A 26,929-nucleotide genomic window follows, 5' to 3' on the forward strand; every position below is an offset into this window, starting at 1 on the left:
CCTACACGAGTAGTAGATGGCGGTGTCATCGGCGAAGAGCGCCAGATGGGTCTCCGGAGACCGGGGTATATCATTGATATACAAACTGAATAGTAACGGGGAGAGGGCGGAGCCTTGCGGGACTCCAGCTTAGACGTGACGGGGCCGGGAACGCGTTCCCTCGACTCGATATCGGAACGAACGGTTCGACAAGTAGTCTCGTATGATGAGCACGAGTCTGTCTGGCACTCCTATGTTATACAGTTTGTATATCAAACCGTTGTGCCAGACTTTGTCGAACGCCTTCGCTATATCGAAGAAGAGGGCTCCTATCGGAATGGGTTTCCGCCTGTTCAGCCCTAGTAAGATGTGCTCCGTGAGGCGGTGCACTTGATGGACGCACGAGTGTCTGGCGCGGAATCCAAACTGCTCGTCTATAAGAATTTTATTCGCGGATACGAAGTCCCAGAGGCGTTTACGAAGGAGCCGTTCGTATAATTTGCCTATCGCCGGGAGGAGACTGATGGGGCGGTAACTCGCGGTTTCGTTCTTTGGTTTGCCCGGCTTGTGTATGCCGATAACGTCCGCTTCTTTCCACGCCGCGGGAAAGATGCAGTTCGTCATAGCAGCATTTAGTATGGTGGCCAACATCGTTATCAGTTGGGCTGGTAACAATTTAAGCGCGCGGTTGCGGATGCCGTCGGAGCCGGGAGCTTTCCGTGGTTGTAGGCTATCGATCGCCTCCTTGACCTCGGAAGTGGTAATGGGGGGTAACGCGTCCGAGGGCGGCAGGGAAGCTCTGCGCTCGACCTCCCTGTCGACGAACTCGGTGTGTTCGGGGTCCGCGTGTTGAGTGCTGGTGGTGCACTGTTCTTGCAGTGCATCGGCCAGCAACTCTGCCTTGTCATCGTCATCGTAAGCCGGTGATTGGCCTGAGGGGCGTACGAGAGGCGGCATAGTGGCTATAGTTTCGGACTTGAGGGTCCTAGCTAGTCGCCAGTATGCTTGGTGAGTGGGCGCGAGTTCTTCTAAATAACTATCCCAGTTTTCGTTTCGGGCGTCGCTTAAGCGGGATTTGACCTCCCGCTGTAAGCGACGCATCCGAGTCCAGTTTGAATCCGTGGGATATCGATCGTAGGCCCGGATTGCCGCGTTTCTAACTCTTACGAGGTCCCTAAGATCGGGGGAAAGTCTGATGCGGTGGAAGCAGTCCTCCACATCGACTTGCTTAGAAGATCTTATGATCGCCGTCGAGACGTGATCAGTGAAGATGTTTATGGATTCGACGGTATCCTCGGGGGATGGAGTTGAATCCGGGCCGCAAGGGAGGATTGGTGGAGCGGTGTCAGCTAAGCACGTGCCCAGCTTCTTCCAATCCACCATGGTCCTCGTATCTGGTTCTCGGTTGACTGGGCGACCGAGCTGCATTACGACAGGTCGGTGGTCTGAGTCGAGTTCTGACATTGCCTCGATGGAGCGCAAGCGCAGAGTTACGTTCCTCAGCAGTGCCAGATCTATTGTGCTCGGACGACGCGCGGCGTTGTACGGATAGCACGTGGGGGTCGGGGGGTTGAATATTTCGAATGTGAGGTCGTCTATGAACGCGTCGAGACGCCTACCGTTCACATTCGTACGATGGCAGTTCCACCTAGTGTGGTGGCAATTTAAATCGCCTGCCAGGATGACCGCGTCCCCCATACCGAGCAGTGTCTCGAGGTCACTGCTCAGGAGGGGTTTGTCAGGGGGGAGATAAACGGATGCGATGACGATCGGCTGGTGTCCCGTCAGCGCGATGCGGCACACTGACGCCTCGATATGTAAGAGCGAGGGAGTATCGAGAGGGACGCAGTGCAGGGCCCTCCTGTAGTAAATGACAGTCCCGCCCTTGCGGGTGGAGAGTCTGTCATTCCTAACCATGACGTAATTCGCGACTTTGGGGTCGCGACGCGAGGGCTTTAGGAAGCACCTCCTGCACCAGAAGGATGTCGATGAGATTATCGCGGAGAAACTCATATACTTGGTCGCGCTGACGCGCGAGTCCGTTAGCATTATAGAATGCTAACTTTAAGGAACGCGGTTTTTCCCTACCGTTGTTGGCCATTGATTACCGGTAATCAAGCCAGCGTACGCTGGACGGACTCGATGACGTCCATATGGTCGAACGTCGCGTATAGGCGGTCATCGGCCGTGACCGCCCTGCGCATGGCGTCGGCGAACGAGCGCATGCGATCGATGTTAATCGCGGCGATATAATCACGCACGATTGAGAAGTCGTTTACGGCAGGCCGCGCGGGGCCGGGGCGAGGCGCGGGACCGGGCGCGAGGGCGGGGCGCGGCGCGAGCAGGGGCTGGGGTGCCGGTGGTTTTCCTGCCAACGTGAGCGGCAGCGGTTTTGCCCACGCGGAGACGGTGTGCACCGGTGCCGGCACGAAGGCAGGTTTTGGCGCGCGGGGCGCCGAAGTCTTTGGGCCGACGGTTTTTGATGGCGCGTTGGCCAGACGCTTCCGCGGGGCCTTGGGGCATCCGCGGTAGTTGGCCGTGTGACCCTGCTTTTGGCAGAGCACACAGCTCGGTGGTTCGGTCGCGGTCTCCTTGACCCGCGAGCAGTCGGCTGTCGCGTGGTCACCGAGGCACTTTACGCACCGCGGACGCGCGTGGCAGTTGCGCGCGGAGTGGCCATAAAGTTGGCACCTATGGCACTGTCCGGGAGTGCCTTTTTTGTGTGGGGCTTCGACGGTGACCCCTGATAAACCGCAAACGGTGCGGAGGCTTGAGGCAATTCGTTTGCCTTCGGCGGTTGGTTCCAACGCGACGAGAACCATGTTATACGCGAATTTGTCGCGCCCGCTGTGCATACGGTGCACACTTACGATCGGGTACGCTTGCCTGATTAGGTCTTCCTTAGCTCGACGTCGAGCTCTTTTGGTACTCCGCGTATTACTACGCGGAGCTCGCGGTCCTCCTGGAGTGCATAGGTGTGGTAACCTATGCTCTCCTTTCGGAGGTAAGAAGTGAGGGCCCTATGGTCGCCCGACGTTGCGACCTTTATTTGTATCCCGTGCGCGAGATTACGCGCTTGGGAGTAGTTAATTTTGTTGGCCGTAAGGGCCTGGGATACCCGGTTCCACGACGACTTTTCCCGCAGGATGACCGGCGGCGGCGCGGGAATTTTGCGGACGGACGCGGGTTGGGGTCGCGGCGACGGGGTTGCGTGGCGAGGGGAGTCGGGTGAGACCACGACTTTAGGCCGCGACGCGTTCGCGGCCTTGGGTTGTTTCGGCGCCGCGGACGGTTCCACGGCGCGGGCGCGTTTCTTGCCGCGCGTGACGGTTTGGAACCCATCGGAGGTTCCGGGTTCGGGGCTGGCGGCCGACTCGAACTCCATCTCCGACTCGGAGTCGGAGCCGGAGCTTGATGCCGCGCATGACGCGATCGACGCGGGCGCGGGGGTGGGGGGCGACATCGGTGAGTCGGGAATAGTCGCGGCGGCGGCGATCGGTGCGTGGGTGCTCTCAACTAGGCTGGCTTTGTACGCCATAAACTTGGACATAATGTCCGGGCAGTACTCGCGGACGAATTTCGCGAACAACGCGGGGTTCTCATTTTCTTCCATCGTAGTTTTGCCCGGGGGGGGCGTCTCCGGGACTTAAGGCACACTCGCCGAAAGGCGAGTCCCCTGAGTAGGAGTTCACCCCCTGCGCTTTACCAGCTACAAGGGGGGGGAGTGCCTTTGCCGTGAGAACGGCAGTCGGCTGGGGATTGGGGTGGAAGTTGGGAAGGTAGGGGCCCCACTGGGTTGTGAGTGCCACAACAAGCGGTGATCGCAGTGGGGTTTTAGTCTTTAAAAAGACTGTTTTGCTCGCCGATCATGGTCATGTGGAATTCTTGCTTATTAAAGCCTTGACAGATGTTTTCCATAGTTTGCGAACCTATGGTCATGTCATGGTAATATAAAAGCGAATTATTAAATCGCCAATAACCCACCATTTAAACTGTAGCCAAAATGAAAATAATAAAGAAAAGATTTAATTTTATTAGTATATTTTATGTTGCATCACTGATTGTATTGGAAGTTATATTAGGGTTAGGACTTTAATGCTATTGAAACTGGAACATATGATGGGTTTGTGGTGGAAACGTACTAACCCACAACAACCTCGCCATGTTGTATGTCACAAGAACAGGTTTTCGGAATTATATATTGTTTATAAAAACTTTGCTTTTTAAAAATACGCTTTCTTAAATAAATGCAAAGCTAGCTTCTTGATGACCGTAAGACTCATTTCAAAGTTCAGATAAAATTATGACAATGATTGGAAATTGTTGGAATCAAATTCGAATATTGGCGGAGCTTAAAATTATTTGAAAAACATGGTATCAAAATGTTATTATTATCTAGGCTTACATAATCTTTTTACAACTCACAGGAAGCTATGATTTATTTACTCCAGAAATTCTTGTAAAATAACCAAAGACTCTCTAATTATCATAACAAGTAATGTATTTCATATGTTTAAGTTAACACACCGCTATAAATTGTAAAATACACAGATCTGGTGTCCAATTTCCTGTTTACAATAGAAATACATTGACAGCGCTATCGGTCTGTTGACAACGTTGGCGTATTCAATTAGTAGGGAATAGAAAATCTATATATATAAAAGAAAGTCGTGTTAGTTACAGCTATCTATAACTCAAGAACGGCTGAACTGATTTGGCTGAAAATTGGTGGGGAGGTAGCTTAGAACCAGGAGAAGGACATTGGATACTTTTTATCACGTTCCCGTGGGACGTGACATACAACGTGGTATAAACAAAACGCAACTCATATGGAATAACAAAAAGCAACTGACAGCTAAACTTAATGTAGTCTATGGTTAATTATAGTAGAATTTTGAAGTTGACCGGTTTATGTGTTTGTTTCGAGTTTCTATTAGCTTATTGTGCCGAGATAGGTAATCATTAAGAAGCCATGTCGGGACCAACACGATCAAATCTTTCCCGACGAAGCCGTAATGCAACTAGGATTCGAAACATTCCGAGTGAAAGGACTGAAGAAGAACAAGAAAATATAATAATAATAATAACAACTAAAATACATGGCCAATAAAATATCATTAAAATACTTGCTTTTTTAATTAACAATAATTATCCAAAAAAAAAATTGACCTTGATAAAATCAGTCTGCTCATTTATTGCCTCTAAGGCGGAACAAAGTTCGCCGGGTCACCTAGTTTTAAAATAAAATTTATTTTTCCCTACCTATTTATTGGCTGGTAGCCCGAAAGCCTATTCCAACTACGCCCGGACGGGTAAGTGAGCTCACGGTCTCAACTTGAGAGAATTTGCTAACACTAGCCCTAGCAAAAGCAGTGCTTCGCAGAATCTACCACCGAATCGGAATCGGGACCGACTGAGAAGATCCGGCGAGAAACTCAGTGGGCTTTAAAATAGTATTTTAAAATAGGCATGTCGTCATGTTAAGTCACCTCCCCCTGCCTATTTCTGCCGTTAAGCATTTCGTGAGACCGTCCAATCATATTAGCAATAATAGAAAAACTTTCTAACTGATGATATTTGTCTTTCATGAAAATCAATAATACTAGTTAAACTAACTCAATAAGACTTAAGAAGGAATAGAGGACTTAAATCTTATTTAAAGAAGAACACATTGAGCTCAGAAAATCCTATAGAGAGGTTGATTGAATGCTAATCATTTAAAAATTAATTCTACAAACACAAAGAATAACAATATTAATTTGAAAGCTTACATATCTAATACGACTATCGTAAGGTTTGTACGTGGGTCGAGATCTCAATATTAATTTATCTTAATTGCTTAATTGCGTATGCGACCCACGTTCATACAGGGTACCCTTAATGCTGCTGAACCTAAGAGTAAATCTGCTTTTTAGACAGTTTAATTGTGATGTAAGCCCAGTAAAATGCCTTATAAAATGATAAGATATAAAAAAAATCTTCAATAAAGAAATTGAAATTCAAAAATTTTAAAAATATAAAAATGGTTCAGCAATTATAAAATAAATTAAAATACTTGGTAGACATCAAGAATTGTACAGAACGTAAATTGAAGTTTTATGATGAAAATTCACTAGTCTTTGGTAGCGATAAAATTGTTTATATTCTGTAATGACATATTAGCTCTAAGTATAAAATGCCCCACCCTTCAGACCGAAACGTATTTATTAATGCATCACGGCAGAAATAGGCAGGGTGGTGGTACCTATCCGTGCGGACTCACTAGACGTCCCACCAGTTATTACGCACATTATAATTTTGCGGGTTTGATTTTTATAACACGATATTATTTTTTCACCGTGGAAGACGCCTTATCCTTTAGGCCACGACAACTTCAATTCGACGAATATATTTTAGAGGTAGAAGCTTAGAACGTAAGATAATTGACAGATGCCTGAATCTCGCTTACGACATTTTCAAGATAAAGCGCATATATACAAGTTCCGAACAACAACATTAGGACCCCGTCATCTGACTGCAGGAGTCCCGCAAGGCTCCGCACTCTCCCCGTTACTATTTAGTTTGTATATCAATGATATACCCCGGTCTCCGGAGACCCATCTAGCGCTCTTCGCCGATGACACGGCTATCTACTACTCGTGTAGGAAGATGTCGTTGCTTCATCGGCGACTCCAGACCGCAGTAACCACCATGGGACAGTGGTTCCGGAAGTGGCGAATAGACATTAACCCCACGAAAAGCACAGCGGTGCTATTCAAAAGGGGTCGCCCTCCGAATACCACTTCGAGCACCCCACTCCCCAATAGGCGCGTAAACACCTCCGCCGTTAGCCCCATCACTCTCTTTGACCAGCCCATACCGTGGGCCCCGAAGGTCAAATACCTAGGCGTCACCCTCGACAGAGGGATGACATTCCGTCCCCACGTAAAAACGGTACGCGATCGCGCCGCATTTATACTAGGACGACTCTACCCAATGCTTTGTAGACGAAGCAAACTGTCCCTCCGTAACAAGGTAACCCTCTACAAAACTTGCATACGCCCCGTCATGACGTATGCAAGCGTAGTGTTCGCTCACGCGGCCCGCACCAACTTGAAACCCCTTCAGGTTATACAATCCCGATTCTGCAGGATAGCCGTCGAAGCACCATGGTTCCAGAGGAACGTGGACCTCCACGATGACCTGGAGCTCGACCCCGTCAGTAAGTATCTACAGTCGGCATCGCTGCGCCACTTTGAGAAGACGGCACGACATGAGAACCCTCTTGTCGTGCATAGGTAGAAAAAAAAAAAAAAACATTAGGACCGTCGGTCTACCGAGCAATATCACCCGCTCGGTGGAAGATCTTCCCTTTGTCGTATATCTCTACAGGCTTCTAAAATATATTCTATTATCTTAGCAGTAGACAGCGACTTGTCTGTGCCCCTGGCATCGCTGATTTACCTGAGGGACGTTGACTGTTTACCGTCAGATAGGTCTTATACTCAATTGCCTTGAAGAGCAATAAAAAGTCTATGAATCCAATAAAACTAATCCTAGACTCTAACAAAAATCAAAGCTGCTTTAAGTACCGTCTACTGTCTACAGCTCAAGTAATTTCTTCAATGGTCGTTGAAGCTGTTGTGTAATTGGAATTGTAAATTTGTACACTATTATGATTGTATTTTATACTTCTATAATCACAAATTTCGCCAAGGCTACTCTATAAAAAAATATTAATAAAGACAAACAATATTTAATCTATTCTCAACTTGACAACAGACGTCAAGAACAAAAGTTTGACAATAAATAGTATGCATGCGTGTGTGTAATGTTTTCTTTATTGATTTAATGTATCTTTTATACATTATTTAAAAAAAATATTAGCATTGTGCACTTCTTTTCTATTTTCTCTATAAGTGTGGAAAATTTCATACTCCTCCGTCTGCGCAATTTTCGTAAAAAGGGATACAAAGTTTTTGCTTCACGTATTAATATATAGACTAGAGGTCCCGCAGTAGTCGAAATTCGACTATAGCTACTTGGAATTGTAAGTTTGTACACTATTATGATTGTATTTTATACTTCTTTAATCACAAATTTTGCCAAGTCTACACTATAAAAAATATTAACAAAGACAAACAATATTTAATCTATTCTCAATTTGACAACAGACGCCAAGAACAAAAGTTTGACAATAAATAGTATGCATGCGTGTGTGCGTCAAATACATGGTATGTAGTGTGTGTAATGTTTTCTTTATTGATTTAATGTATCTTTTATGCATTAGTTTAAAAAAAAATTAGCATTGTGCACTTCTTATCTATATTCTCTATAAGTGTGGAAAATTTCATACTCCTCCGTTCGCGCAATTTTCGTAAAAAGGGATACAAAGTTTTTGCTTCACGTATTAATATATAGATAACTTGTTTTTCTGTTTACGAATAAACGAATGATCGTTTTCGTTTACATTTTATTTGCGTGGCGAGATATACTCGTGTAATTCAATCACGTGAGCCCGCAGTGCGTGCGAATTGATATTGAGACTTACGTCGTGGTCCAAGTTACGTGCCGAAGAGTTTGTCGTATGCGAATAACATAACACAAATAAACTGTAACTAAATTAGTGAAGTAGCTAAGTTTCCATATAACTAATTGGCCAAACCAGTGTGGCGACTAAAAATGGCCACTAGTAGACCATCTAAGTAAACTTGGGGTGCTCCTCGCGCTCCTTTCTCAAGGAGTAGTCTCCCGGCAGTAATTGAAAGAAGAGGAGGACCTCAGTGTTCCTCTTCTAACTCTTCTTCTCTGGACGCGCCGGAATCCGACGTAACTCAGTCTGCTACCCCCTTCGAACGGGTATAACAAACGAATTCCCCAACGTTAAAAATAGGCCATAAGGCCATCTAGGTAGAATGACTTCAACCTATTTGGAGGAAGTAGAAAGAGAAAAGGAGAAATGACAGATGATTGCCAAAAAAGGACGAAGAAATTTTACATGTAACAAGGTTTTGTAAAAATTTATTAAGACATAAATATGTTACAGACTATATACCCGTAAACATGTTTTATTAACGCTAATCATACCAACACTTACTGGTACCTATTTCTACCATAGCGGGTAGATAACGGTATACTACTATAGATAACGGTATTACTCAAAATAAACATAACAAAACAAAACAAAATATATACATATAAAACAATATATAACAGGTTAATTGGTAAGAAAAAGTCATGAAGTTAAATATGCTAAAGAAATAAGATGATTTACATTATCAATGCAAAAGTTCAAAAGTCATTTGACTCGTGATGGTATGTTTAGTGTTAAAGAGACCCTATATGTTCAATTTAGAGTTTAGAAACAAAACTAAGCTTTTTTTTACTAAAATTAATACAATTTTAATTATTTCCAACATAAACAGAATTAGACAACCGACGAATTTAGAATTGAATGAAAAAAAATGTTAACTGATTTTGTATCTTCAATACGCTTATAACTTACGCCATAACCCTCATAGATTTCGCGTTCAACTGTTTACCAGCCGCGGTGGGCCCTTCGTAGAATCACGTTACTTGAAACGCTTCGCCTCGTCTAGTAAGAAGCGCCTACTATCACAAAATAAACAAAGTGGCTTTGAAATAACAACCACATACATTTTGATATTCCCGTAAATGTATATACCTATACATACGTAGAATACTTCAAAGTATGTTTTGAATTACGTAACTTAGACGTCGCTCTAAATTAGCGCACAAAGATTGACGAAGGAAGACCGTCGTAGGATGGGTTTATGCGCTTATAGCAAGCAACTAGTGTGAGCTTTTTTATTGCTTAGGTGGGTGAACAAGTGCGTTGTTACCCACCTGGTGTTAAGTGGTTACCGAAGCTCATAGATAAGTCAAAGTGGTCAAACCAATTGGATTGAAACCAGGCTTCAAATCGGAACGCCATAAATAAGTACCTACAGATATACATACAGACAACATTTTGAGTTAACTCATTACATTACGCCCTGCTACGAATATTTAGAATTTCGTCCGATTTATCTGTATATTAATACGTGAAGCAAAAACTTTGTACCCCTTCTTACGAAAATTGCGCGGACGAAGGAGTATGCAATTTCCCAAACTTATAGAGAAGAGAGCCGAGTGCCCAATGCTAATATATTTTTTAAATAATGCATAAAAAATACATTAAACCAATAAAGAAAATATTACATATGCTAACATGTATTTATGCACACACGCATATATAACTAGTCAGGTCATAAGTATTGTCACACAGTAAAAACTTTTCTTTTAGAATGCTGGCCACAAAAAAGTTTATTGAATTCGAATTTCGAATTGTTCATAAAAATAAAAATGTATACTTTTAGAATTTTACTCATTTTTAAATATGGAGTGGACGCTTAAAGAAGACCGTGTTGCAATTATTGCGTTGCATCGTTGCGGTTATGCGCCAATTCAAATTTTTAACATACTGAAAAATTTGAATATAACCAAAAGATTCGTTTATCATACCATCAAACGATACAATGAAGACTCTAGTGTAGATGACAGGTCAAGAAGTGGTCGCCCTCGATCTATCAGGACTCCAGCAGTGATAAAAGCTGTGAAGGCGCGAATTCAAAGAAATCCCAAACGTAAGCAGAAACTGTTGGCCCTTCAGATGGGGTTAAGCAGAACCACGGTGAAAAGGGTGTTAAATGAAGACTTAGGGCTTCGGGCATATCGAAGAAAAACAGGACATCGTTTTAATGCTCGTCTAATGGACCTGAGACTGAAGAGATGCCGCGCTTTGTTGAAGCGGTACGCGGGAATAAAAATTCGGGAAATCCTTTTTTCGGGTGAAAAAATTTTTACCGTAGAAGAGAGCTACAACAAACAAAATGTTATGGTGTACGCACACAGTAGTGAAGAAGCGAGCAACCGTATTCCGCGTGTCCAACGAGGTCATTTTCCATCCTCGCTCATGGTATGGTTGGGAGTTTCTTATTGGGGCTTAACAGAGGTACATTTTTGTGAGAAAGGTGTAAAAACGAATGCAGTTGTGTATCAAAATACAGTCCTGACGAACCTTGTGGAACCTGTTTCTCATACTATGTTCAATAACAGGCACTGGGTATTCCAACAAGATTCGGCGCCAGCTCATAGAGCGAAGAGCACACAAGACTGGCTGGCGGCGCGTGAAATCGACTTCATCCGGCACGAAGACTGGCCCTCCTCCAGTCCAAATTTGAATCCGTTAGATTACAAGATATCGCAACACTTGGAGGAAAAGGCGTGCTCAAAGCCTCATCCCAATTTGGAGTCACTTAAGACATCCTTGATTAAGTCAGCCGCCGATATTGACATGGACCTCGTTCGTGCTGCGATAGACGACTGGCCGCGCAGATTGAAGGCCTGTATTCAAAATCACGGAGGTCATTTTGAATAAACTTTAGTGTCATAAGAATCTATGTTTTGTTAAGTTCATTTTGGTATATGAATGGTTACATAATGAATAAACTTGTTTCAATTATTTTACATTAAACATGTGACAGAATTTATGACCTGACTATACTCTTTTGTTTTAAAGTCTGTGGTCAAGTTGAGACTAGATTAATATAATTTTTCTTTAATATAATTTTTCTTTAATATTATTTGTCTATAGTGTAGCCTTAGCGAAATCTGTGATTAAAGAAGTAGTTTTTGACAATAGAACCATGATGATGTTCAAACTTATAATTTAAATTAATATACTCGAATTTCGACTACCCGGCGACCATTATATAATCTTTATTAAAACGTGTAATTCTTCTGTGGAAATCGTTCATGAGGGTTTGTCTTGATTTAAAAAATTAGAATTGTGTGACAAATATACTAAATATCTTATATCTTGATTACACCACAATCGATAATTTTCATCATTTTTTTTATTTATTGCTTATGTGGGTGAACGATCTCACAGTCCACCTGGTGTTAAGTGGTTACTGGAGCTCATAGACATCTACAACGTAAATGCGCCACCCACTTTGAGACATAAGTTCTAAGGTCTCAAGTATAGTTACAGCGGCTACCTCACCTTTCAAACCGAAACGCATTACTGCTTCACGGCAGAAATAAGCGGGGTGGTGGTACCTACCCGCGCGGACTCTCAAGAGGTCCTACCACCAGTAAATAATACACCCTAATTATACCCATTATTATAATAATACACCCTAACTTAAAATTGTGTGAAAAAAAAACACATGCCCGTATTAACTTAAACCTAAATCATACCTACAGTACCTATGTATGGCTTCATACATTTTTTTCGTAAGTCAATAATTCTACAGTATGTGTTTCAACGTATTGCCTGTTCCATTAGCATCAATAGATATGAGCCGTTTTAATAAAAGAGTCGTAACGGATTGGTGGCGTGTGTCGATTCAATGTGTAAGTACATATTATCATTCCGATCATTTAACCTAAGACCTCATTATTTCGGCTTTACGGACCGACTTCGTTGCATTAAAAGAAACTACGTAATTGAATTTATCTAGAACGAGCGTGGAGGATGCTGTTTCTTTGATCGTAAACTCTATATTATCTCTGGACCAACCCGAACGCTGTGGCATCTGTTTACTGTCGCTTTCACCGTGTTAGATCTCAAAAGTTTTGCTTGTCGGATATTCGGAAGGAATTTTATGGATATTATTTTATCAGTGTTCTAATTTTAAAACAGCGTAAGCGATGGCTTATTGTGTATGTCTTTTAAGAATTACAAATTTATTATATGAATTCGAAAATTGAATGATGATTCTTGAGAATATTGCGGACTGATTCCAAAAATTATATAAATAAATTTAATTGTTTAGCTGAGTACGTAACCGTAAAATGATTAAAAATATTGATTCGCTTAATTGTTTATTGTGCTTAATACCATTAAACCATAAAATTAGCGGGTGTTTTTCCCTCTAAATACATATTTAACATATTTTTTTGTAATCACTGTAGTTTTAGTTTGGCTATTCGGCTTGCTTTGGTTGGACTCGGCTAGGATTTATCCTCCTAATGCATATATAATTATTACATATATTTTAACCGCACATATATCCCATGATTAATTTGGCAGCTAAGTGCATATACCGTAGATATTTTTTTCCATAGCGCGTATTACAAAGAGTTAAATAAAAACGTTTAATAAAAAATAATCAATGCCGACATAAGAAAAGGAGAATTATCGGCGTTCACCATTTCACGCTTCGCATCAATCCCGTATCATATGTCAAACGATCTTCGGTACCCGGAATCCAGAATAGAATCTGACCTACTAGGGTTTAATTGGAAATTAGGAACATGATATTTTTAACTCTATCCTTCTGCGAAATGCCGGCGCTTCTATATATACGACAGAATATATGTTATTCTCTTTGTATAAAGAAAACGTTTTCTATACAGTAAATTAACAACTTTAAATTTCTATACTTTTAATACGTATTACAAATTAAAAATCTCATTAGTTTTTGTTTGAGTATATTCAGGAGTTAAAAATTACTGAATTATTTTATAAAATGAATTCAATCGTTTCAAGGAAAACACGCTCTGGTAACATAATTTCATTTATATATTTCTCTAGACTAGGTATTTTTTATGGCTTAGATTGGTGGATGAGATTGTCTGTTTTTTTTTTATTGCTTATATGGGTGGACGATCTCACAGCCCACCTAGTGTTAAGTGGTTACTGGAGCCTATAGACATCCACAACGTAAATGCGCCACCCACCTTGAGATACAAGTTCTAAGGTCTCAAGTATAGTTACAACGGCTGCCCCACCCTTCAAACCGAAATGCATTACTGCTTCACGGCAGAAATAGGCAGGGTGGTGATACCCACCCGCGCGGACTCACGAGAGGTCCTACCACCAGTAATTACGCACGCAAATTATGATTTTGCGAAGTTGATTTTTATTATACGATGTTATTCCTTCACCGTGGAAGTCAATCGTGAACATTTGCTAAGTACGTATTTCATTAGAAAAAATTGGTATCTGCTAGCGGGATTCGAACACCGGTGCATCGCTTCAACACGAATGCACCGGACGTCTTATCCGTTAGGCTACGACGACCACAAAAGTTAGTTAAGTATTAATCGGAGCCCATGGACATCTACAACGTAAATCCCGGAACCCACCTTGAGACATGAGTTCTAAGGTCCCAGTTTTTACAGTACAACGGCTTCACCGCCTTTCAAATCGAAGCGCATTACTGCTCCACCGCAGAAATGGGCAAGGTGATGGTACCTAGCCGTGTAGACTCACAAAATGCCCTACCACCAGTAAACCTGGTTCGGAGGGCAATATTTGGACTATTAAAATTTAATGGCGGGATTGGCGTTATCAATTCTGTGAGCTACAATAACTACCTATTTAACACGTTGTGACTCGTGAGCAGCTCTGCGCCTGACAATACAGCGATAAAAAATAGTAATACAATTCAAATTAAAAATATTCATTCATGTTTGTTTTGCAGTCGCCAACACTGACTGCATTTATCAGTTTGGTTTGATCCTTGAATCCTGTTTTGATGACGCTTCTCCTTGTGTAAATAGTCCCCAATTCTATGGGTCGTAGCCTTTCTGATTAACTTTCTAGTGGTCTATGCATTTGGCTGGGTGGATGGCATCGAGGACTGAGGACGCAGATTGTTACATTTTCTAGATTGTAGCAGCTTTCCTAAATTGCTGCTTCTCTTTCTGGAAAATTCTCCAAATAACTCGAAATATATACATAGTGTTGGTTCATGATTCTATCCAACTAATGACGCTACTAGCTCTGTGAAATTCTAAAGTATGGGTACCTACTCAATGAATATTTGAATTTGCATTTGCGTAACTAAAACGTTCCAAAATATTCCAAATACGAATCCTCAAGTTCTTCGGGCACATCACTCGCAATGAGGACTCTATTGAGCGGTTGGTGGTGCAAGGGAAAGTCGAGGGTAAAAGATCTCGCGGACGATCTCCAACACGATGGACCGACCTCATAAAATTTGTGACTCACTCCAACATAAACGATTGCACTCACTCAGCGAAACATCGTGTCACATGGCATCGCATCGCGAGAGCATCGGTATCGCAGGATCCGACTGATGCATGACCACGACCACCCTGTCAAGAGTGTACGAATAGGAAGTTTGAAGGGTGGGGCAGCCGTTGTAACTATACTGAGACCTTAGAACTTATATCTCAAGGTGGGTGGCGCATTTACGTTGTAGATGTCTATGGGCTCCAGTAACCACTTAACATCAGGTGGGCTGTGGACTCGTCCAACCATCTAAAAGGTTAAAATAAAAAAAAAGGGAAGAAGAACTAAAACGTTAGTATTCAATTCTATTTCTTTTCGTTTGTAATGATGAAACCGGAAATATTTTATAAAGCTAGTTTCACCGTGACAGTATCCAAGCTACGACAGGGGACGCGTCAACCATTTATGTCCGTTCTGAGGATATTTACAAGGCAATAAACTTTATTTTTATCACTCACGGGTGTTCTTTGAAGTGCGCGAACACTGTGACCGGTTTTATTGATAACTTCCTTTTTGCTTGGCGTTCGTTCATATTTGAAAGTGGGATCTCGATATTAACAACTATTTAAAATTGTTTGAAAACGTTAAACGTACATTGTTCTTCTATGCGAATTAAAATATACATATTTTACTATCTGTTCACGGTGTTAATTCATTTTCGCATTAAAATCTAGTAAACTTTTAATTTTAGGCGTATTATCACGAAATAAATTTCGTGCCAAACTATTTGTAAGCATAATTGATATATACATATTTAAAAATAGATTATGTCATTGATTTACTAAATCAAAAACTTAGAAAAACCTATTTCATCTCTCTAAAATGTTTTCTGGTGGATTAAAACTGTGCACAAAACGCTTTTTTTTGTATGCCTATTCTAGTAACCTCGAGGGGTTAGACGAAATACACCGAATGAGTAGACGAGCTCAAGAGATTCAACACTAGCCCTAGCAAGAGCAGTGCTTCACAGAATCTACCACCAGATCGGAAACGCGACCCATGATATAAGATCCAGCGAGAAGCAAATATCACTACAGTGATAAGGACATGTGGTGCGTAGAGAGAAAAGAAAAATTAGCTGTGCCGACTGCACCTAGTGGGAAAAGGTGGAGAAAAAGAAGATTGGCGGTGTATCATCAAAACCATTGATGATACATCGCCACTATAGTGATATTTATATATGGATATACGTTTAAACTGCTGTAAAAAATATTCACTAATTAATAGTCGAACAAATTCATTTACTTCACAAATTTATAATACTATCACTGTGTTAACAACAGTGTAAAAAAGCAGTCGCTGATATTTTAAAGTTATATATGAACGCGCCCTTACTCAATATTCTTTTGTAGTCCATCTGTCAGTTTTATTTTTCTCAGATTGATTTAGAACAGTTGGAGCTTTGTTTGTCGTGTTCACGTCCTTATAAAATCGCTATGGCTATCTCAGTTACGTTTAAAATCTGAAGTCAGTTACAAATGGAGTGATAAGTTTGAGAGTGAATAGTTATAGTTATTCCAGGTGGCAAATTATAATTTTTTACAGTAAATTATTTGGATGAAATTGAAAATTTAGAAGCCAATCAAATATGAAGGTTTACTTTTGAGAAGAAAAACAAAGTTATGGGAATTTTAATTTATTAAAACGTACTTATATATTTTAGGTGTCTATGTGGTGTGTGCATAGGAGTCATATTAGTAGCTTCGCTCTTGCTAGGGCCAATGCTAGCAACACTCCAGGCTTGAGCCCCGTGAGCTCACCTACTAGTTCAGTGAATCTAGAATAACCCTTCGAGGTTACTAGAATAGGTAGGAAAAAAAGGAACTTCTTATGTAACTATTAAACCTGTAGGTTGTATATAGAAGGATTTCGAAGGATTTTGTTTCGTAAAGATTTAATTTTCGTAGCATCAGTGTCCTGATGGATAGTAGTCCCTTATTGCGAGTTTTTTCAGTATTGCTAAGGTGCTAATCTTGGGACAGTTTACAATCTGTGTTCACAAATGACATCCACTGTGAAGGGACACAAACTTGTATTTGTTGTGCAATTTATGAATTAACATAATTATAGTACCTTATCGCAAGACCTCTCGGGCATCTGCCAACCGACTCGTTTACTTCTGCCCTTAAGCACTACGCGTCTTAACAGGCCAAGCGTTATGATTGAAGCTTCAACCTTATCTGTTAAAGTAGGTAGCGGTTCACGTTATGTTTCTATTATACCAAATGTCACTTTTTACCAGATAGACATTAAGTTTATTTTCCCATCACACAAAAATCACGGCAATAAAAATAATTGCTTAAGTTAATAGTTGCGTTTCATCGGATGTTTCAAATGGGCAAATGAATGCTCATTACTAAGCTTGTCTTAACAATTAACTATGTTCGATTCGTAATTCTAATTCCAAAACCAAACTTCAATGATTTCCTATGAAAAAAATATATAATATGAGTCGACTATTATCAAAGCCGGCAATGTGACTTTTGGACAATTATTGGTAAATCAGAAAAACGAATTATTGACTTTGTATTCCATAGGCAGTCACAAAACTCTTCTGAACGACATCTTAGATAAATAACAGGTTAAGTATTAACCTTTATTTAATGCAGATTTTGAACCGTATTCTTTGAAGGAGACGATTATATTCAAATCAATCTGTATTGACATATCAATAACATTTTTTTGTCCAAATGCACAGATTGCCACCTTTGATAATAGACGACTCATTTATACTATTATATGAAGTTTTCTTTACTTTATTGATTTGTAAAGATCAATATCCATATTTTAATAAGAGCTTTGAGCGTCAAATCGATCAAATGCTGCCGTTGCGATTTTTTTAATGTAGTTATTGTGTTTGTACAATAGAATTTCACACGGAATAGCGTATATTATCAGGGCTGTCAGAGCCGCATCTCGGAGATGGTTAAATAAGGATCAGTTGAAATTAAGAGAAAATATCCGTGGTTTTCTTTCTTGAAGACTTAAATTGTTTGTCGTCTAAATGGACCTTTAGTTGCTATTGTGTTTAGTTTAGGCCGTGAACATCAATACTGGAATTTAAATAAGAAATTAGGTAAATTTATCAAAATTATTACAATACATTATTTCAGTAGGTAGACAGATGTTTGGTTGTGCATTTACCATTAATGGCATCCATGAGTGACTAGGCAGGTAGTCACTAGGTAGGCCGTATTCTAGTCTGCCTTCAGTGCCTATAAAAAATCAGACGGTCTAATTAATGATATTACTTTTTTATTTCATAAAACAGGTGAACGTGCTCACGGCTCACCTAGTATAAAATGGCTACCTAAGTCCATGGACATCACATCGAGAATACCGCCGTCCACGTTGAGACTAGAGGTCCACATGTCTATTGCATAGCAATTACGCAAAACATAATTTTCCTATGGTTCGATTTTTATTACACGATATTATCCTTTCATTGCTGAAGTCATTCGTGAGAACTTCATTAATCATTAGCATGTAGATTTTGAGCTGTGAGCTACACACACGCTGAGCACACGACGAATTCTAGAATAGCGCCCTAGGCTACCAGTCATTAGGTAGGGAAAAAAATGTAAACTATATTAAAAACTAGCTGACCCGGCAGACTTCGTACTGCCTCAATCGATAAATAAAATACCTAAGCTTTTGTATAAAGAAACTTAAAACAAACAAAAGGAACCATCCGACGGGGGACACATCAAAAGAAAAACAAAATTGTTATTTTTATTTAATTCCGTGTATTTTCATATTTATTTACCTTTTAAACCTTCTGTCGACTTCCACAAATAATTCAAGACCACAATTATCGAAATCGGTCCAGCCGTTCTCGAGTTTTAGCGAGACTAACGAACAGCAATTCATTTATATAGGTATATATATAGATATATAAAACCACACCACTATAACCGAGTAATGACATCACGGAAGTCCAAACCATGAACGTCGGATACCAAGAAAAACAAACAGTATTCCGTTAAAAGCCTTCCACATACTGACACTCCAGAGAGTAAACGGGTTTCATTCAAAACGCAGAAGTAAACCAACTAGTTTGTACACGAGGCCTGTACTAATTTGTGTTAACTCCCACTTGTACGCATATTTAGAAATCCGTAGTAAAATTTATGTAGTGCCATATATTTTAAATGCTAATTCGCTTAAGTCATTTTTCTTCGATAATATTTGTAAATGTATGGTAGATATAGCAGTAGACGTTTTCATTTTGTCATTGGGCAAGAAAAAACTGATAGTCGATTCACATTCACAGAGGAAGAATCAAAACGCAAAATCGTAAGCAGATTAGTACCAGAGCAAAAGAGAATATATTAGTTGATTTTAATGAACAAAACTATCGTTATTCGATTCACGACATTGACCATCTTATGTAGTTTTTATTACCAACAAAGGAAATGAAATTTGAGATGGTTTGGGGCAACGGCAATACGAGATGCACAACCAAACCGACGTAATGAAATAACGTAATTCAATAACTTGGGACGTTAATGCCTAATTCCTGATTTAAATTCGATTCAAAATTCAACATTCTAAATATCATTCATCCTAGAAGAATTATTTACAATTAAATCTTAACTGAAGTCTTTTCAAATCTCGAATTTACATTACACTGTGAATAAATAACCTATTATAAATGCTATCTATATAATTATATAAAAATGAATTGCTGTTTGTTAGTCTCGCTAAAACTCGAAAACGGCTGGACCAATTTGGCTAATTTTGGTCTTGAATTATTTGTGGAAGTCCAGAGAAGATTTAAAAGGTAAAAAATATTTTTTTTTTCCTTTGATGTGCCTCCCCCCGTCGGACGGATTCCTTTTGTTTGTTTTATGTTTATTTTATACAAAAGCTTAGATCTTTTAACTATCTATTGAGGCACTACGAAGTCTGCCGGGTCAGCAAGTTTACAATAAATCTAAGGGCCTAATGTAATACCTCGTTGTTCTTGTATTACTGACTTTAATTACACGGAATCTGAGTTCGTTTAAAACAGGAATGAATTTGCCTAAGTGCTTTTTTTCTTTATATTCCGGCATGGAGATTGGACGGTTAAATGTACTAGCGGTCAATTGACAAAGCCTGATGATCTAGCAATCGGAGCCAGATTTATGAATAGTAAATTCCAATTTGCGTTCGCTCATTGAATGCCCATTTCATTTGTCTGTGACGTAAAACGGAACAGATCTCAAGGAAAACCAAAAGATAAAACGCCTAATTAAGACGGAGTAAAAATGAAACATTCAGAATTAGTATATCTCATTCTCTCGCTGGCTAGCTCTTATCATGTCAGTGCCGTTCTACCAAGTTTAAAATCCCACAGGTGATTTCGGCAACATTTCAACGTTATGAATGATGGTGATCATTTGCAAACACATGAATATAAATAAACACATAATTTGTGGTGGTTCAATCGCTACTAAAATCAGTAAATAAATAACCAAATGATTATGGGAAAATGGAGCAAGCACCAAGGTCTAACATTAGAAGAGATAACAATAAAAATCGAAAACTACGCAGATGTAACGAAGGATTGTTAGAAAACAATTGCCAATCAGCAAAGAGAATGACTGGCAGTAATTTTGACGCCATGTGCTTAGCATTTGTTCCATGAACGTAGTTTTGAGTTAAGAGTACAGGGAATCCGGAATTCATAAATCATCATACTATATTTATTCATATTTGAAGCCATCGAAGGATAAGTTTAGGTTAACTTGATGGTTACTTATCATAGTTCCTAATTGCTGACAAGAAACACCAAAGGCACAGCAAAGCCTTGTCGTCTATTTTTCGCCGGTGTAAGATCTCACGGTCTATCCAGTGTTAAATGGCTATCGGTGCCCATAGAGGCAACGTTAAAGATTATGTAATGATGCATGATGAGAATTTAATGCCACCGCTCACCTTGAAAAATAAGGTCTAAGTCTCAATAGTAGAGTATGATAGCTGTCTTCAAACAAGAATACGTGACTACTTCGCGATATAATCAGCAAAGCATCTTCACAATACACCTCACCACAACTAAACGCTTACTGACGGTCACAAAGCGCAGGTACTCAGAGAATCTACCGATTTCTGGACTACCAATATAAGTTGATAAAAAAGCTAACCAATTTCATTATACTACACGTGTCTTAAGAAAACAATGTGACATAAAATGTTTAAGATAAAATCGGACAACAAAAGGTTCTCACCTTGTCATTGTGTGCTACTGTGGCTGGATTTTACGAGCCGGTCACTAACCTCAATAAACTATTTTATGGATTTTTTTTTTATATATTACCTCGATGACCAAACGTTTGAGAACCGGCATTTAAGATTTCGCTGGTAAGAAAGACAGCAGGATGGGTTTTTAAATTAATCAAAATTCAGTCAGTATCAATTATATTGGGCAAAATATCAATGGAAGACTATGTAACCAGCAGAATCTTTGTAGCTAGCACGTATATTAACCCAAACAAAATGAACAGTATACAGGCGTGTTATTCCGTAACAATTGATCTCGTAATGTTTAAGTTACAAAAGAGAAAGGGCGTCGAGATTCGAGAATAACATCTCGAAATGGGACATCACTGGAGACGCTGCGAATACAAAAACCGGCTAAAGATTGAACAAGCGTTTTGATGGCTCCAGAGAATATCCTGTAATTGGTTTCAAGTAGGTACAATATTTGTTTTATGAAAAACTTTAGAAATACGAAGGGAATGGGTTAATTTTATTCAGTGCTGATTTTAATAATAACTTAAAACTGAAATGGGGACTCAATCGTATTCTGCATTTCCAGCATCTCATAGACGGGTCATCGAGGTGATGGACGACGAACAACAACGCTGATCATCCCAGTACGGCAGCCCTACCAGGCCGCCCGGGGAATGCCGCTGGTGTTCCGAGATGCCCCGCTGGTTTAAAACCAGCCTGCCGGGTCGGAACACGATATACCGCCAACCGGTTGCTCTTACGCAACAGTTCCGTGGAACCGCTGCCATCAAGTCACCCCATGACCTTCACCAAGGGGAGGTCGCCTGCTACAGGGGCCAGAGTCGGGCAAAAGCCTTTCTCTTCAGAGTACTGGTATCTACCAGTGCGAGCTCACAAAACATTCTGCTACCAGTAAAATTATACCACCAGCGATTGTTATATTAAAACATTTTCAGGTCAATATCTTATTTTCGCCATGCAGCGTCAACAAAACCAGCATAGCACGGAGGAGCATTACAAATTACATAAACGAAAGACGATAAACAAAAGTTTGACAAAAACAGACAAAGACTGTAATAATAATTAAACGTCCAGGTAGTCTGCATTTCGTCCGACCACACCCGGTCTTTTGTCGGGATTAGGTATACATAATATATCGAAATCTGTATTTTTTTCTTACCTGTGTTGATGGCCTTGAGAGCCTATATCAGCTTCTCCTTGACGTGTAGGTGAGCACTGAGAAGATCCGGCGAGAAACTCAGTGAGCTGTGTTTATGGGTTAATTTACTCGTCGAGCCCTTAGTCGCAAGCGTCGGGTTCAGCGAGGACGGTGACTGGTGCTTGAGGTACCTAAAAGCACCGTTAATGGATGGGAAGGATACGTAATGACGTGTTTAGGGCCGTAATCTTGAAAAAAAATTTACAAAGACAAACGTAATTCTTAAGTTGCTAATGTATATTTTGAAAATTTATTTCAAACAAAAAACAATTTCTTTTTTGTTTCACTATACGTCTACAAGCAACATCAATAATTCAAGATCGGATCGGTAATTTTTTTATCTTTTAAATTGTGCATGAAAGATGAAACTTAATAATTGTGCGTATTAAACTTGTTTGGCTGTATGAGTGCATAAACCATGAATCGTGAAAAATAAAAAAATCACTTTGAAAATCTACAATCGCTTACGATCACATTTAATAAGTAAAGATTAACCATATGTTTGTACGTTATTCCAAATATAAAAATTACTTAAAAAATTAAATGATTTAAATTCCACCACTCTGTTTAACTGAGCCAATGCTATTGTCATTTCTGAATATTAGTGTAATGTTATCAGTAGGACCAACAGAAATAAATCAATACTGATATTATTTTTGTGGTAGGACCTCTTGTGAGTCCGCGCGGGTAGGTACTATCACCCCGACTATTTCTGCCGTGAAGCAGTAATGCGTTACGGTTTGAAGTGTGGGGCAGCCGTTGCAACTATACTTCAGACCTTAGAAATTATATCTCAAGGTGGGTGACGCATTTACGTCGTAGATGTCTATGGGCTCCAGTAACCACTTAACACTAGGTGGGCTGTGAGCTCGTCCACCCATCTAAGCAATAAGTAAATAAATCAGAGTCCTTTCATGCCGCAGTTTATTATTATATTCCCTTTTAAAGTAGATGGACGAACGTTTGCTTGGCAATCAATAGTCACCGAGGCATGTGGACATCAGCAATACTAAGGTATCTCAAAGGCTGACTACTCTTGTTAAAAGTTTAATTAATCGTTTTTTACTACCACCAATATTTTTTCTAAATTCTATTATGTACATACTAGGTCTTTTTAGTCTTTTCCATAGAGTCGTAATACTTTGTTAATTAAAGCTTTAAAGAGCTTTTTAGGAGATACAGAGCACATACTATAGCAGTATGTCCAACTAAGCTGAAGTAAGTAATTACGGGTTACCTCTTTTACAATAATTTTAATTACGTCAGCATAAATTGGTCAAAAGTACTTTTACTAACAGCATTGGGTGATGAATGGGCGCTATTCTAGAAAAACTGAGGCTTCGATCTTGATGATGAATGCATATTTTAATGCTGGTTTTATTGCTTACCTATCACCAAATATAATGTACTTCGATACAATATGAGTTCGTCTGAACACTTGCACCAAAAAAAAATATATATTAAAAACCTAAATGCTGAAACACAATTTTTAATTAACTTAAAGATGAAAATTAACTGAGATTTCTTAAGCACCCAAAAATACCATTAACACTAACATAACTTTAAAAAGATTACAAAATCGTGTAAACAAAATCTATTTCTGATCACACGTCTTGTTTTACTTAAGCACGCATTACTTTGAGACAAAAATATTACGCTCGTCCACTTCCTTCATTTTATTACTTACAGAAGATAAGTATATACTTACAATATATAATTAAAAAAACACACACACACACACAAAACTTTAATAACTAAAGTAATAGGAGAAATTCTCTTCACACACGTTGCACACAATGCCACATACCAGAGTTCGAAATCCCACGATTCGTTTCCGTCCATAAAACTCGGTACTATTAAAGGGTTATGATATTACTACATCACCAATATGAACAAATCACATACACTTTGACACTCGCGTTTTTAATTTTAGAACACAAATAAAACGCACACACGTCCGACCTACGCGAGTATTCTCTCGCGACTGATCGGGTAATAGTAACTTCAGTAATATTGGTATTGGATGGAGAAACCATGGATAGAAGTGATAGAACCCGTTTTAGAGCCTCCGTAGACGGTCACAATGGGAAACATAAGCGCCCGCGCACCTGTGTCGTATTTTTTTATTATTATTATTTCAAGACGACGAACTTTTCTGCAAACGGGTTGATGACCTAACAAACAATCAAGATCGAATCGTTTTTTAACGCGTATGGCCTGTAGCCTGTTTTCGGTATCACATCACGTGGACTAAATCTAATGCGAATCGATTTTTAAATATTATCTTCAATAAATTTAGCTTTTAAACATTTATGTTTAACGTAAATTATGTATATATAATTTGAACTTGATTTGATTATTATATTGATTGATTTTGACTTACTTTGATTTCTACTATTATAATTTGAAGATTTAACGCAAATGTACATATTTTCATAAGAGTCATATTGAACTAAGATTATAACTAATAACAATCCGAACACCTAGCTTTTATGATCGAAATATTAATTGCATTAGTGTAAAGGAAAGAAAACAAATGATAGGATACTAAATTTATTCTGGTTTTATAGTAAATATGCATTAAGTCCGCCTTTATACTTTATAGTATAAGAAGTTATAAATAAATAAATAAATATTCTCTCCGATGATTGTATGACATAAAACTCATTAGTCGATAAATTTATAATTCCTTTAAGAACTTCCTCGATTCTCGTCAAAGTAACAGCAGTTTATAGAAGAAATTCACACTGAAGATATATGAATGGACGGAAAATGTAACGGAGATGTTTTACTACTATTTAGATAATAAACAGAGATGCACTCGGTAACAGAAACACGGATGTTTTTCAAACACGGAAGAAAATTATCTACTATTATTAGATTATTATATTATAGATTATAATTAGATACTATTCTAAACTTAGGGATATTGAAGTGTTTTGCTAATGAACAAGCAAAGAGTAAGATGGGTTTAGCAGTAGTAGACATTCTTCTGAAGTTAAATTCCAATCGATTAATGACTAGCCTGTACTAAAAGTAGAACACATGAAACTACTAATTGTAACAGAAACAGTTATACATATAATACTTGGATGTTCTAGTTCAGATTTATCACTCCATACTAAAATATGCCGATAATGAACAAATAAACTGAAATCCTAAATTTAAGGGTTCGCACGTGAATCATTAGGACAATTCAAAGCTCCATTTATTTTAAAACTAACTCTCACACGTTTCATACACATATTTATTTGAATAGAAATGACGTTATAATCACAAATCTGAGTGCGTACCTGGAGTTTTGGAATGTCTGTCCTTTCTTGCCCCCGCGCGCAAGGCCGTACCCAAAGTAATGCTCACTACACTTAAACTTTAAATTTGTGGGACAACCATAACTTTCCTATAAATGTAAATAAATCATTAAGGATGTCTCAAATTTCTTTTTTTCTGAAATCGTTATGACGACACTATTTTATAATCAAAAAAAACATTACAATGTTTGGGCTCGTTGTTTTTATTTATTGCTCTAGCTGTACAGGCGAGCTTATAAAAGAATTACCAGTCTGTAGACATCACAATCTGAATGCCACCCTCCACTTTACGAAATAGAGTCTAAATTTTAATTGTATTGAACAATCGAAAGGCTCTTTAAAAAAGAATCCAAACTGCTTCACGATGAAAATATCAGCGCAGTTGTAATTACTCGCTGCGGTTTGGTTTTTTAGTATAAGATCTATAGACGTCAAAACTTCATCGTTAGTGAGCTCATGGTAAGTATGCATTTCTATAGCAAATCCCTACTTGCCAGTGGTATTGAACACCGCCATAGTCCCTATTGCTAGATACAATTGCACCGGGTATCTTATCCGTTGGGCCATAAAGATTTTTAGTGATTTCTGTGTGTACCTGTACACTATACATTGATTCTTTGAACTTACGTCTTGAGATGGGTGGTGGCATTTACAGTTACATATGTATGGGTAACAGTAGTCATTTAACATTAGACCATTATCTGTAGACCTAGATCACTGATAAACAATCTATTTAAACATATGTTTTTCTACAAAAATTAACTCAAACTAAACCCGATTCGTTTACAACGTCATCGCTTAAAGCTCAAACGAATGTATTTATCAAACTTAATGTGACGTTCAAATTCGAATAAGTCATTGACAACATGAACAATGCAACGACTGGGCGATGAAACGTCGCAGGACTCGTGTGTTAAGGATCAGCGCCGAGAAGAATTTATATCTTGTCACGCAGACACACTGATGACTCTTAAAATAATATGTTCGTATCTGAGAACGAGCGTCTTTGAGACTATTTAAATGCTCCATGTTTTTGTTCCAATTTCAACTGCTTTATGACGGTGCTTATCCATAGGATAAATAAAGTCCGGAATTTCGTTTGTCTCCACCTAAGGTACATGGACATCCATAATTTACTATTGACGGCGCGATTTTATAATTTACAAAATTCCGTCA

General features: G+C 39.4%; 2 protein-coding genes across 4 annotated transcripts in view; one reads left to right on the forward strand and one right to left on the reverse strand.

The window, feature by feature from the left end:
- Positions 1-26,929, reverse strand: part of LOC114240815 (EGFR adapter protein) — a 316,447-nt gene that overhangs the window by 32,081 nt on the left and 257,437 nt on the right. The window lies entirely within an intron of this gene.
- Positions 2,743-3,838, forward strand: LOC149502298 (uncharacterized). The gene has a single exon (XM_089729600.1). The coding sequence runs from the start codon at positions 3,126-3,128 to the stop codon at positions 3,627-3,629; it is 504 nt and encodes a 167-aa protein (XP_089585726.1). The 5' UTR covers positions 2,743-3,125; the 3' UTR covers positions 3,630-3,838.

Source organism: Bombyx mandarina, chromosome 09, assembly GCF_030267445.1.
Source record: "Bombyx mandarina strain Sakado chromosome 09, ASM3026744v2".
NCBI classification, from domain to species: Eukaryota; Metazoa; Arthropoda; class Insecta; order Lepidoptera; family Bombycidae; genus Bombyx; species Bombyx mandarina.

What these genes read in the sequence shown, in the direction of transcription:
- LOC149502298 (XM_089729600.1), top strand. Translation starts at nt 3,126, where the DNA reads ATGACCGGCGGCGGCGCGGGAATTTTGCGGACGGACGCGGGTTGGGGT.